The 14,144-nt window shown below is 60.1% G+C and overlaps 1 protein-coding gene across 7 annotated transcripts in view; it reads left to right on the top strand.

Moving 5' to 3' along the window:
• Positions 1–2,135: 2,135 nt before the first annotated feature.
• Positions 2,136–14,144, top strand: part of RALGDS (ral guanine nucleotide dissociation stimulator) — a 29,986-nt gene continuing 17,977 nt past the window's right edge. For 6 of the 7 annotated variants that reach the window (XM_028090464.2, XM_028090463.2, XM_028090462.2 and 3 more), the window contains exon 1: positions 10,153–10,350. In XM_028090464.2, the coding sequence (XP_027946265.1) occupies positions 10,168–10,350 (183 nt within the window). In that variant the 5' untranslated portion in view covers positions 10,153–10,167. Of the gene's footprint in view, positions 2,378–10,152; positions 10,351–14,144 lie in introns of those variants that run through there. The other variant, XM_028090466.2, reaches the window with a different exon arrangement.

Below are 14,144 nucleotides of genomic sequence, written 5' to 3'. Positions count from 1 at the left end.
GGCTTGTGTGTGGCTGCCCAGGTGCATTATCCTAGGGCCATCTGGTACAGTGGGCAGGGCATAGGACTGTGGGCAGGTCCCAAGACCTCGGGTCCTGGGACAAGCGTCTCAGGATGGGGCCAGCGTTCCCCGATGAACAGTGGGTGTGCAGGAAAAGCTTGTGTGCGCTCCGGTCCTTGGCGGGCCCAGCCCCAGAAGGTGGCAGCGCCTTGGGAGTGCAGGTGGAATGGCTCTGACTGTCCCCAGCCCCCAGAGCCCTGGTGCTCCGTGGCTGGTCTTTGGTTCCAGGCGGTGACAGTGATGCGGTGCACCATGTGGTGACACCAGACTGGCAGGGAACAAAGGCGCCTCTGCTCTCCCACTCTCGGCTGGGAGGAGGGGTGGACACGCCCCGCCCCGCCCCTCCCTTGCCCCGCCCCTCCCCTGCCCCGCCTCCTCAAGGCTCCCGCTTGCTCTTCCTGCCTCTTGCCTCTTCTTGCCAGACAGCTGGTCTCTGGCAGCCGCCGCCTGGGCCTTCCCGGTGAGCCCTGCCCTGGCGGCCAGGCTCCCAGAGGAATAGCTCAAGACCGGGTCCTGAGGCCAGGCTGACCTGTGTTTGAAGGCTGGGGTGGGGGGAGGGCGGGGGGCCCTCTGGACAAGAGCACCGACAGCCTTGTTCGACACTCACGAGCTATGGAAGGAGACATGGTCCCTTGCAAGGGGCCTGGTCCCCGGGAAGCGCTCCTTAAATGCTTATGGAATCAGAGGCATTAACACACAGATACACCTAAGGGGCAGCCTGGTTCCCTGTTGGTTCCCACCCCTGGACACATGCTTCCTCCAGTGACCTCTTGAAGCTCTCCCCAACCCCCAAACACATTCACCCAATTGGAAGCACTCTCCCATCTACGGACTCCTTGCACAGCACTGGGGTCGGGGCCTCACCTTGAGATGAGGAGGCCAAGCCTCAGGAAAGGCCCTCCCACCCCCTCGTGTCATCTAGTGGCCCCAGGGGCTTGGGAGAGCGCACCCGCCGGTACACACGGAGGGCAGGCAGGCTGCATCGAGCCGTGCCCGAGGTCCCACAGCCAGGCAGCTGGCTGCACCGGGCTAAGCGGCCAAGGTTTTGCGAACAGCCTCCGTGACCCAGGGCTGCCTCCCCCGTTGGAGCTCTCCTGCCTTGCTGCACCCTGGCCTCTGCTCGTAGACAGCAAACATTTCTGAGTTAGCCGCTGGGATCCAGTTCCGGGGCCCATGCTAGCACTAGACCGGCCCCAGATTGCCATCTGGAGCTTGCTCGTGGAGATGGAGCCAGGCAACAGTACCCGCCAACATCCGTTGAGTGTTTATTACGTGCCAGGCGCTGGAGCAGGCTTGTGCCTGGGGGAATGATCGGAATGCACAATCCCCTGGGTGCCGGCCACCAGCCAGGCCCCTGCTGAGCTCTTGCCGAATTCCCAGGCACCCTGGTGCCAGTTTTACAGATGAGGAAACTGAGTCAGTAAGTAATGCTAAGTCAGTGGCCCAGGGCCTCAGGGCGGGCTGATTCAGAGCCCAGTTGCCTCTGCTGTTTCTCAAAGGTCAGGGTTAATTTAAGCATCACCGTGTGCAGGAGGCCATGGTGGCTGAGGAGGAGGAGGAGGAGGGGACTGCCTGTGTAGAGGGGAGCACAGGGAGGTGCCCGGCGGCTGGTGGCAGGGAGGATTGGGATTCTCCTGTGGGCGGGACGGAAGCTGTTGGAGGGATTTGGGTGCGGGGGAGCCTGTCTCTGGCTGTAGGCACAAGGGTGGCATGGGGAGCCATGTTCCACCTGGCACCTCCAGCTCAGTTTCTCTGATGCCCACTCAGCCCCCCACCCCGGGATGCCCACATCCCTGCGGATTCCTAACTTGTGTTCACAGAGATTCTTTCTTCCCTAAAAGAAGTGTCCTCTGGAGCCCAGTGATGAGAATTCCAGGTCAAGAGAGGCAGTGAAGCCAGGGGTTGGGAAGAGTTTGTGTTTGAAAACCTCCAAGTCTCTCCCACCCACCCCCACATCCATAACAGGTCAGGAGACTGAGGCTCGGAGAGAAGAGGAACCTGCAGGCCCCACAGGGAGGCAGGGCTGGCTGGGCGGGGACAGGAACCAGGTCAGGCTCAGAGCAGCCTGCTTCGCTGGGTCCCTTGCACCCCACAAAGCCACCGGAAGAGGATGTGAAACTCCGAGAGGCAGAGTGAGTGCTGGTGGGGCTCCGTGCCCGGGCGGCATGCTGGGCCCCAGCCCCCACCGCCGCAGCCAGGGGACCTGATGTGCCTGCAGGCCGGCTCCAGAGCCCCTGCACCGCCCTCCTTGCTCCCAGCCCCCACGGCCCCCTGGCAGCTGGGGGCAGGACGTCCACCGGGCCAGGGCCCCAGCAGGGTAAGGAAGCCACCTGGCCCCTCGGCCTCTCTTTTTCTGGGACCTCTGGGTTTGGTGGAAGGAGCGTCTGTGGGCTCTGCAGGGCTGCGGACAGATGCAAGTCCTGGATTTGCCCTGTGAAGTCTCGGGCAAGTCCCTGCTCCCCCTGGGCCTCGGTTTTTGCTTTTGTCAAATGGGTGGATTGGACTCAATCTGTTGTTTCCAATGGCTGGTTTGCAGCAAAATGAGAAAAATGGGCACAAGGTTGTGAGCTTTACTTAAAGCCAAGTGCCTCCATTTAACCACTGCTAAATGAATGGCATTTCTGATGGTATGTCCTAGTTAACTCTTGGTGGCGTCTTTTCTGGAGTAATGGTAATGATGTTTGGTTTTGGGGTTTTTTACTACCGTACTTGGCAGAATAAGCCGTTGGCAACCCTCAGTTGGTCCTTACAGTTTAAAATGAGGTCTTGTGCCTGGGTGCAAGGGCAGAGGAGCTCGAGGGGAGAGTGCAGGGAAATCTTCTGGAATGAAGCGATAGCTTGGCGTAAGCGGGGACCTCCTGTGCTCCCCTGACAGCACCTAGCTGGGCTCACACCTGCCCGGTGGCCCCACTGGCTGAGCCCTGTTTTGATCTCGATGACTTGTACCTGCCACTTTTCCCGCTCCGGGTGATGATTTCCCTGCAGGCAGAGGGAACGGGGATGGGGCCTTGGGGTATTGGAGGAGACAACGGGGCCCACCCCAAGAGGAGCCGGTTTGAGCTGGGGCTGCTGGCCCAGCTCAGGACAGAGCCCCGTCCACCTGGCCTTGGCTGGCCTATGGCCTGGTACCAGTGGGGATTCCTGGCCCTGCCCATCATGGGAGCAGGTATGAGAGCGCCACACCGATGACACAAGGCCTAGGCACTCGGGTGCTCGACTCCATCAGGGCAGGCAGGCACACGGACGGGCAGATTGGCAGAGGGCCTCCCTGGGAGCCCACCCCCTGCCTGGCTCCCGGACCGCCATGGCCCGGGAAGCCGGGCCCACTGTGCCCAGGGCCAGGAAGGGCTGGGTATTCTTCGCCTGTGTCTCTGTGGTGACTGCCAGGCGCTGGGCCATCGCCCGCCGCGCCACTCTCCGAAGCCCCACACCTTGGCCGGCACCTGTGCCAGCAGCAGCCACCGAGGTGAGTTTCCAGGGCAAGCGGTACCTCTGCCGGGAGGCCGGGCAGGTCCCAGCAAGGGCCCACCGCCCGGGAGCTGGTCCCCGAACCGGTACCCCTCCCTCCCTCAGAACTGGTTGAAGGAGCCCGGCTGGAAGCCAGCGGGCATCCCCAGCCCCCAACTGGGTATGGGGGGGGCACAGCGGGCACCTGCCCAGGCCGGCCTGCTCACCTGCCCCCTGCCTGGGCGGCTGCTGCCGGGCAACCATGGGCTGTCCTGTCTCCTGTTCCTATGGTGCTTCTCAGATGTCCAAGGGCTTCTGTGCATTGTTTTATTACCTGCTCTCCTGAGAGCCAGATGATGGCGTTATCAGTATCACCCCATCTTCCTGATGGACAAACTGAGGCCAGGGAGGTCCAGAGCAGGGACTGGAACACAAATCTAGCCTCCAGATCTTTTCTTTTTTTTTTTTTTAAGACATTTATTTATTTGACAGAGACACAGCGAGAGAGGGAGCACAAGCAGGGGGAGTGGGAGAGGGAGAAGCAGGCTTCCTGCGGAGCAGGGAGCCCGACGCGGGGCTCGATCCCACGACCCCGGGACCATGACCCGAGCCAAAGGCAGACGCCCAACGACTGAGCCACCCAGGCGCCCCTAGCCTCCAGACCTTAAGAGAGAGAGCTTCCCAAACCTACAGGCCGCCTCCTCAGTGCGTGTGCCGTGCTCCTCTGACGCGGGCTCTGCGAGGGACAGGAACCCCGCCTCCAACCCTGTTCGCCTCTCCCACTGTCCCCTCTCCGTTGAGCTCTGTGTTTCGGGCTCTTTTGCATTTCCATCTATTTGTGTCCCTTTCTGCTTCTTTCTCCTCTCCTCCATTCACCTCCAGCTGTGACACGGCGGATGGGTGGCCCTCAGAAGTGTCGGGTGTCCGTGATCCCTGGGATGTCGGGCACTGAGCACCCCAGGAGCCGGGGGACCATTGTCAGGGTGGCCCCTGTCCGCACTGTGGGGATGGTGTTTACCACAGTGAACGGGCTGCACTATGCTCCTCTGAATGCCCCCTGACACCCTGGGAGTTGGTGTCAGGGGTGGTGAGTGCCCACTTCCAGGGGAGGACCGCGAGGCCCCAGAGCAAGCTCAAGGCCGATCCGGAACCCTTGGCAAGCCAGTCCTGGGCTGTTTCCATGGCTCCAGGCATTGATATATTTTGCTCTAGTTGCCCTGGGACAGTAACGCCCTGTGAGATCAGAGATTGGGGGTGATAATGATGTCACATCCCTCCACCCAGGATGGTCTTCTGGAGGTTTGGATGCTTCATTTTCTGCCTCCTGACCAACTCTGAGCTCGCCCTCCCGCCCGTGGGAAACCCCCCTCCCCCCAAGGAGGAGGAGGAGGAAGAGAAGGAGGCCCCTGGAAGTTCCCAGGAACCCAGAGACAGAGGAGGTGGGGCTCAGCCTACGCTCTTGGCCCAGGTGCATCACCTCCTGCCAAGGTGTGTGCTCACCCGCCCACAGAAGGCCAGCCCAGGGGCCAGGCAGGCCAGGAATGGTGACGTCAATGTCAGGAAGTGACCCAGGAGCCCAGCCAGGCTACACCCTCTTCATGTCCTCCTTGGGCTCTAAATATAGCCCGCAAAGGACAGACAGGGGACCTCCACCTGCGCAGAGAGAGGTGACCGCTCCTTCACCGAGGCCTGACCCAAGTCTGGGTGGCCAGCTGCTCTTTCTCACTCGGCCACCAGCGCCCTCTGTGGCCTTGGCCAAGCCCCAGGTTGGAGGAGGTGATGTGCAAGGCCTGTGGTTGCCTGGCCATTGCCTTGAGCCCTGTTGCGGCTCTGAGACCTCCGCAGCGCTGCATCTGGGCCCAAACCCCATTCCCTGGGACCCCGTGCCAAAGCAGAGCTGGGTCTTGATTTGAAGGACAGCTGGAGCAGCACGCATGAGTCACCCGTCACGTACTGGACAAGGGGTGGGCGGCACGTCAGAAGCACGGGCCAGGCAGGAGACAGGGGATGGTCCGAGGCACCAGGGACCGTAGCAGTTCTGTGTGAGCCGGGTTGGGCGTGGTGAGAGAGGGCCCCCAGATGCAAGCCGGGGCCACTCCAAGCAGTTGGTCTTTTGCCCTGAAGGTAGTGGGGCCACTTTTGAAGGGTCAAGACCCCTCTGGCTGCCATGCGTCTGGGGGGCCAATGGTGGGTTGGAAGCAGGAAGAAGGGGCCCCAGAGGTTTGGCCTCTGTACCCCTCTTCCTTCAACTGGAGGCAGCTGCTCAGGGGGCCTCCCAGCCAGGGAGTGATAGAAGGCCTGGCAGGGCCTGAACCTTGCCCAAAGGAGACAGCTGCCGGTCAGCTCCCACCCAGCCTCCTGTGGCTCGGAAACACAGACCCCATGTGGCCGGATTGTCTGAAGTTACAGGAGAAGCCAGAAATGTGGATTTTTATATGAAATCACCTGACCTTTTACCGTTGGCTCAAAAATTTAAAAATACCTTGCAAGCCAAACAAAACACACGTGTGGGCTGGATGTGGCCTGCTTCCAGCCCCTGACTTGTCAGTTCTCAGCATGTCTTGGAAGGTTCCCCTTCAGGGAGCATCCTGGTGGCAGAACAGTCTGTACGGCATAGCGTTGTTCTCGGGGCTTCTTGTGACCCCCGAGGAAGGGCAGGTGCACTCCCCAGGGAAAGGCTAGGAACCTGGGACTGCTGGGGGTGGGGTGAGCTGTGAGCAGGGTGAGGGATGAGAGGAGGGCCCCAATCCTAATAACCCCACACTTTCTACAGTGCTTTATGCTGTTTCTTCCAGCAGACCCTCCAAGGGCAGGGGTGATAACCTTGGTCTTCACTCACCCAAGGTCACTGGGCTGCCTCCAGCCCCATGTGAGCTGTGTGGCTCAGTTTCCCAGCGGCCCACAGCCTTGGCCTCCAAAGTGAAGCCCCCAGCCTCTTTGTTGTAAGGATGCTAGGAGTGCCCCTGGGTATGGGGCAAGTCAGGAACATGGAAAATGGGGAAGCTAGCCAGGTGTCTGGAGATTGTTGCCCTTCCTTGATGGCCTGCTGGGAGCCTCAGGGACATCGACGGTGAGGCTCAAACTCAGTCCTTTTTCCTCTTTTAATTTCTATGATGGCAAATTCCAACTAGACAGGAGAGTGGAGAAAGTGCACAAATGCTCCCCAGTGTGCGAGGACACTCTCATTTCTACTCACCGCTCACCACCCCCACGTCCTGCATCCCCTGCAGTGGACAATGTTTGCGCAGATCCCAGGCATACAAATTCTAATATGTCACTCCAATCGTAACTGCATTACCATGATCACACCCAGAAGGTGGTATTGAATACCATCAAATATCCAGCAGTGTTCAAATAATCTCAATTGTCCCTTAGGTTTTTAGTGGCTTTTTTTTTTTTTAATAGTCGCCCTGTTCAAATCACCATCCAAAATCCATGTGGCATTTGGTGATGTCTCTTACCTTTTTTTTAATCTATGGCTTCCCCTTTATTTTTCTTTCTCTCTGGAACGTATTTGTTGAAGAAACTGGGTGGTTTGTCCTGGAGAGATTCCTACGGTCTGGAATTTATGGATTGTATCCTCATGGTGTGTTTAACATGTTCCTCCGTTCCCCCATAACTCCCCCAAATGGTAGTTACATGCAGAAGGCTGTTTGGGTTCATGGTTAGTTTTTGGCAAGAACGCTTCATGGGTGATTTTGTTCTTCCATCAGGCAGCACCTGCTGCCCTGGTCCCCTTTTTTGGTCTGCCCCTGCCCTTGGTAAGGGGTCTGCCCCGCAGCTTTGGGGCAGGATTATTTAGGGAAGTGCGTGATGGCTCAGGAGAGGGTCTTTGGAGCCGGAGGTGCCCCATGAACCGCAGCCCTGGTCACTGACAGTGTGGACCAGAGTCTCTGCCCTGTTTGACCTGGGGGCACCCAGCACCTGTGTGAGGTGCTTTACCTGTGCCGTCTCCTTAGTTACGCTCCCATTTACACAGGAGAAAGCTTGGAGGTGAGGTGATTTGCCTGGGGGAGAGGGGGAGTTAACAATAGGGTGGAGCTAGTTTTCACACCCAGGACTCTCGGTGTCCAAGCCTGCCCTCTGCTGCACCAACACTCTGGAAACTAAGATGTATGGGGTGTGTGTGCGCACGTGTGCATGCAGCTGGAGCGGTGAGCAGGCTAGCCAGGGCCCCAGAGAGGAGCCCCAAAGTGGGGTGGGGGGGCACGAGGCAGGAAGGGGGAACGAGGCAGAAGGACTGGTTGAGTAAAGGCTACACCACCCTGCCCCCTCCCCGCAGATAATGTGCAGGCAGCCCAGCCAGCTGTGCTGGTGGGGGAGCGGGGTAGCGCTGGATTCCCCACTCCTCACCTCTCCAGCCTACCTGGGCCCCTCAGCCCCGGCACCTGGACATTCAGGGTTGGAGAGGTGGGGACCTCAGGTGCATTCCTCCAGCCCTTGTGAGTCACCTGGCCTGCATGGGCCCTTTTCCATGCTGTAAAATGGGCTTGAGCTTGCTTCCCAGGTCCCTCCCTGGGAGAAGGAGATAAAGAGAGCAGAGCAGAGAGAGATAAGTGAGGGCAGGCAGGTGCTGGATTCACTCTGAATTCCCAGAGGCACTGAGCGCTTGGCCCCAGGAGAAGGATTGGGAAGAGGAGCTTCTAGCCAGAGGGCAGTGGCCAGTGGCCAGGTCACCCTTTTGTTGCTCTTTGAGGACCTTCTTCCTCTAACTGTGCCTCCCCAACTCACCCTCTCTGGGCACAGAGCCCAGAAGCTTCCCAAACGGCCTCCTAGGAATCCTCACCCCAAACTAAATCTAGTCATCTTGCTTTAAAAAAAAAAAAAAAAAGCAAACAGCATTTATTACATGTGTGTGATTATTAAAATATTGTAGAAAAATTAGAAAACTCTGGAAATGAAAAAACAAAAATATACAGTACTGCTCAGGGATAACCACCATCACTGTTGCAAAGTAGCTCCCTCTGGTCAAAGGCATGTGCGCAACGTCTGGTCTGAAAACGTATTGGGCAGCCTGGTTTTCCTACTTCCTGGTTACACAGAGTGTGCCCTGCACCGTGGTTCTCCTGGCCCGCGGTGGCACCAAGGGTCCTGTGAGTTAGCAGAGGGCATTTGAGTTGGTTCAGTTTGGCAGAGTTGTAATCCACATTTTCATAAATATGCTTGTGAAGAGACCTGTGTCCATCCCTCTGACTGCGTCCTTAGGGTGAATTCCTAAGAGTGGATCATCGAGTCAAAGGGTAAGAGCATTTTTAATGCCCTTAATAGAAACTGCCAGATTGTGGTTTTCTACCTGCCTTTGTCAAGGCCTTGCTTCCTGGCTGGATGGTGCTCAAGCTCCCCCGGCGGGTGGGGCTTGCTGTGGCCCACTATGCGTGGAGATCTGAGGCTTGGCACACAGTGGGCACACACAATATGCTTATGGAATGTGTAGTCTGGTCCTGGCCTCTCATTTTACAAATGGAGAAACTGAGGCCCAATGGTAGGAGACCTGGTTCTGGGGAGGTTGGTAGTATTTGCCAGGGCTGCTAACAGCAAAGGTTGGAGCTCTTTGAGAGCTGAGGCCAGAGGCCAGGCAAGGCCCCAGCAGTGGGTTAGATGTGCAAGACGGTCCCATTCATTTATGCATCTATAAATACCCTCTTGACCCTGCTGTTAACATCCAGCCTGCCTCTACCTCACAGGCTTCTAGAAGGTGTAGCCGGGGCTCCCTAGCCCTGCAGCCTGACTCCCATCCTGACCGCTTGCCCTGAGATCTTGAGCACTCAAGCCACCAGTGGCCCCAGCTGACCAGCAAAGTGACAGGTGCTCCAGCAGGCAGTTGTCCCTCTTGACCCCTTACTTTCTTGAATGTCTGGAAGGCTCCAACCCCGGTGGCATCTGTTGTGTTCTACCCCCGCCCCCCCCCAACCTCCTTGACAGCTCTCCTTCCACCTCCTTTCGGCTCCTACCTCCTCCTCAGCACGGCTGCGGGGCTGAAAGGTAGTAGTGCAGACAAGGCAAGGGTAGGGCTTCTCCCCAAGCACACATCAACACTGAGGACTTCCACACGCACACGTGCGCCGAGCCCACAGCCGGGCACAGGCACAGGCACCGGCCGGGTGCCCTACGTCAGTTCACCGGTGTGCTCCTGTCCGATGAAGAAACAGGCTCGGAGAGGTTAAGCAACTTATCCGAGACCACGGAGCTAAGCTTAACTGGAATCCCTGGGAGGCAGTTCTGACACCAGGGCCACTCGACCACGTGTCAACACCCACGCAACACAGGCACTGCGCCCGCGCACGCACCCACGCAGGGTGCCTAACCGCAGCCCCCACAGCACGCACAGCACGTGCACTCCCGGGCACAGCCGGCCGGCTCGCGGGGGCGCGCGCGCGCGCACACACACACACACATACACATACGCGCGCGCGCGCGTAGACAGCCCCCCCCCCGCCCCGGCATCTGCGGCCCCGCCCCCTCCCCCCCCGCGTCGGCGGCCGGGCCCCGAGGCCCCGCCCCCGGCCTGACCTCCGCGGGGCCGGGCCGCCGGCGCAGAGCGCAAGCAGCTACGAGCCGCGCGGGCCGCCGCCGCCCCCGCCGCGCGCCGGGCCGGCCCCGCGCCCGCGCCGCCCTGGGTCCCACGGCCCGGCCGGCCGCCCGCGCGCCTGTGAGCCGTCCATGGTGCAGCGCATGTGGGCCGAGGCGGCCGGGCCTGCGGGCGCCGCCGAGCCGCTGTTTCCGGGCTCTCGGCGGAGTCGCAGCGTGTGGGACGCCGTGCGCCTGGAGGTGGGCGGCCCCGACAGCTGTCCGGTGGTGCTGCACAGCTTCACGCAGCTCGACCCCGACCTGCCGCGCCTGGAGGTGGGTGAGCCGGACGGGGACGGACGTCGCGCTCCTCGCGCCGAGCCCAGGGGCAGCGAGGCGGGCGTGAGGGGCTGCCGCACAAACGGTCCAAGCGTTTGGGGACCAGAGCCGGGACTTCGTGCCCCTCTCCATATCTGTCCCGGTGCCTGGCCCCACGGAGCAGAGGTGTGCCGTCCCCGCGCCCCTACAGCCCCGGTAGACCTGTTCCCGCGGGCTGTGACTGTTTACGTGTCTGCGAACTTTTGACAGGAGGGGCTGGGCCGCAGTTCATCGCCTGCCCGGGGCCTACACCAGACGTCAGGCTTCGCAGTGCAGGTGGCGAACTAGTCACTGGTCAGGGTGGCAAGCTCCTCCTAGGCACCTGGGACCACGGGGGCCTTCCAGGCGGTACCCCTTGTGGGCAGATGTAAATCCGATGTTCAGGGCTGCCCAGAGAAGGGAGGTGGAGGGCACGCAGGCCAGGCTTCCAACCTGTGCAGCTAGGTGTCCAGGCAGGGAGGTTGCGGGAAGGACCTCTCGGGCCGAGGGGGTGACTCGTTTCTGCTTGATTAGAAAATTTGCCGACACCCTGAATTCATAAGGATTTGGGAGGATTCAGAAAAGGGGGGTGTGCCTGTCACAAATAGGGATGGGGCTAACTAGGTGAGGGCTGGGTCTCGTTTCTGGTGTGCTCTGGGCGGTGGGTCGTGGGGGTGCCCTCCCCCTCCCATCTGGCTGTGCACCTGACTGCGGGAGAGGTGACGGAATCCAGGGTTGGGCCGCGTTCTGTCTGGGCATGGGCCCTGGACAGAAGCCATCTCTGGGTCCAGAGGCTCAGTCACATCTAAGCCAAGCCAGAGCCTTGACGGTGAAGTCTGAGCCCCTGATGGTTAGGTAAGCCCCCCCCCCCCCGCCTTGGTGCCCCCTCCCCTTCCATCGCTTTAGGCCACAGTACCTTGTAATTGCTGGAGATTGCCAGCCTGGCTCTTGTGCCTCTGTGTAACCCTAGTGCCTAGACAGGGCCTAGATGTCTCTATGTCCCCATGCCCTGCGCCCGGGGGGGGGGGGGGGGATGAGTGGGATGAGTGGTGGCGGGAGCTCTTGGTGGCGGAACCGTGGGCCTGGGAGATTCCTCCTGAGCTTGGCGGGTGGCAGGGCCAGGCAAGTTCTCCAACCCTCATCCACCCACAGCTCCAGTCTTTGGCGGCTGGAGCGACCCCCAGGGAGGGTGGGGGTGGGAGGCCTGACACCAGCCCAGTACTCATCTGACTTTCATTATGTCTGGCAGCGGCTTGGGCTTTGTGTGCTGGGAGGGTCTGGCCTGCGTGCTCACAGGGGCCGGGCAGGTTCCTGGCCTGGGTGGGGCGGGTCTTTGCTGCTTCTCTTCCTCCCTCTCGATCTATCTGCATCGCAGAGGAACTGAGCCCTACCCCTGCCCAGGGGTCTGCCTTCTCTCCATCTCCCCCTCCCCCTTCCCCTCCTCCTCCCCAGCTCCCTCTATCCCTGCTGCTCTCCCTCACCCGGCCTCAGCACGGAGATCCAGGCCATGGCCGCTATTTAGAAATCAAAGGGGAAGCTTCTGGCTAGGGCAGGAAAACCAGGGTCCTGGCAGGAGAGGAGGCCACTGCCGGAAACCAAACACAATGACCATTTACCATGGGCCGAGCGGGGGGGGGGGGGGGGGGGGGCGGGGAAGTCCCTGTCCCTCCTGCCAACACACCCCCACCCCCCATCCTGGAGCTGATTTCCTGGTCTCTGCAGCGTTCCAGAGCCAAAGCGGCCCTGCTCAGGGTCCCTGTCCTCTCTGGAAACCGCCAGGCAGTTTCTGCCTGCCCTACCCCTGTCCCCATTTCCTTACCACACTTCGACCCAGTCCTTCTCTCTCTGAGCTGCCAGATGTCCTTGCACATCTGGGCATCCTCTCATCATCTTGATCCTAAGCCAGGTCACTGCTGACCCAGCTCGTCCCAAGGGGTTCTGTGCTTTCTGGGAGTCACCTGGCCCATGCCCTTGTCTGTGCGCAGGCCACTGCCTTGGCCAGGCAGGCGATCTCGGTCTGTAGCACCTACTGGCTGCAGGTACCACGCCCTCACTCCAGCTGCCTCTGCCCACCCCTGCAGAGTAGTTGTCAACCCTACCGTTAGAGTAGACGGCAGGTCAGAGAAGTGTCCCTGATCTTAATGTATGCACAGCTAAGAAGGATGTGCAGCCAGGATTTGAATGGGGGCCGTTCTTTATTGGGCGCCAACTGTATGCAAAAGCCCGCTGCAAGGATCCGAGAAGGATAGGGCAGAGCTCACTGTTGAGGCAATTATAAGTGCATGGAGGGGGGGGGTCAGGGCAGGGGGCAGTGGAGCTGTTGGGGGAACAGGACCAGGCCCAGGCAGCCCAGAAGCCCCCGGTCAAGTGAAGGGTAGCGAGGCAAAAGTCTTCTGGGCCAGAGGACACTGAGAAGAGCTTCTAGGAAGGAGCAAGCCCACAGCTGGACCCCAAAGGTTTAAAAACATAGCAAACAGGAGCCAGCACTTCGTGGGAGGCCCTGTGCTAAGTAATTTGCATGCATGCTGTCAGGATTGCCCATTTAACCAACGAATCACCAGAGGCACTAGAGGTTGGATTGCACAAACTCACCGAGCTCGTAAGTGGCAGAGCCGGGATTCTGACCCCCACCGTGTGACCCTGTGACTGCAAGGCCTGAGCACAGTCTGGGTGGAATGGAATGAGGAGGGCTTCTCTGTTCTTCAGGTAGAAATAAATAGGAGAGTCCGCCCCCACCCCCAGCCTCCTCCCTCCTTCCTGGTTTTCCTGGTTGTCTGGTCTCTTGATCACACTTTGTGCCGCTCTTCAGTTTAAGCCCTAGGGCTCATTTGCCTTTGACCCTGGAGGCCTTAGAGGCCTAGCCTTGTGTGTGTGTGTGTGTGTGTGTGTGTGTGTGTGTGTGTGTGTGTGTGTGTGTGTGTGTTGGGGGGGGGGGGTCTTTATCTGTCTGCACTCCGTAATCTGTGAGGAGGGCCTCTTAGCTCACTCCAGACTGCAGGGCCTGTGGAGTTCAGGAGGGGACTGGCTGCCACCTGTTGGGCCCCCACGGACCCTGGGGTTCCCCTCTTGCTTGACTTCTCAGGGGTCCCAGGAGAAGAGGAAGGGGGGCCAGGCTGGCTGGTACTGGGCCCTCCTTCCTTCTGTAGGTGGGAGACATTCTGTCTCCCGGGAGCAGCAGGGACAGTGGGACTCAGCCTTGGGTGGCCGCTCACAGGCAGGGCTCGGTTGGATCCTCCACCTAGAAGTCGGACATGTGTTTCCAGGCTGTCTTCATGGCTCGTAAGAAGGAGTTAGAGTAATTACGCACTGGCCCTGGGCAGCCTCTGAGCAAGCCAGTGGGGGTGCTTTCAGGACACTGTGCCTAGGAGTCGAGGACTGGCTCCCAGGGGCTGCTGGCCAGCTGCCCAGATGGCTCCCAGGGCATGGCACCGCGCTGTGGCCACCCCGTCCCGGGCTCAGGCTCCCAGCCTCCTGGGCTCAGAAACGCATTGTTTCCGGACACGCAGCTCTAGTGAAGCGACTCTCCCTGCTCCCAGTCGGAGGGTATGAGAGCTGGAGCCTGCAGCCTAGTGCAGGAGGAGCAGGTCTTTGAGCAGTCCCACAGCTGGGAGTGAGCAGAGGCTAGCTAGAAGCTTGCTTAGTGAGCAGGGCAGGGGTACGGGGCTCAAGGGCCTGCGTGTGGGGAGCTCTGGGGTGTGGGTGTTGCCTCTGCGCTCCAGGGAACGGGGAACGGCAGCCACACCTGGAGCCGTAGTGTCCTTTGAACCAAGGGG

The sequence above is a fragment of the Eumetopias jubatus genome, unplaced genomic scaffold (genome assembly GCF_037043125.1).
Source record: "Eumetopias jubatus isolate StellerSeaLion01/CBP00866 unplaced genomic scaffold, mEumJub1_p1.0 scaffold_15, whole genome shotgun sequence".
NCBI lineage: Eukaryota > Metazoa > Chordata > Mammalia > Carnivora > Otariidae > Eumetopias > Eumetopias jubatus.
The sequence above is the reverse complement of the archived record's forward strand: the minus strand, read 5'-3'. Positions and strand labels throughout refer to the sequence as shown.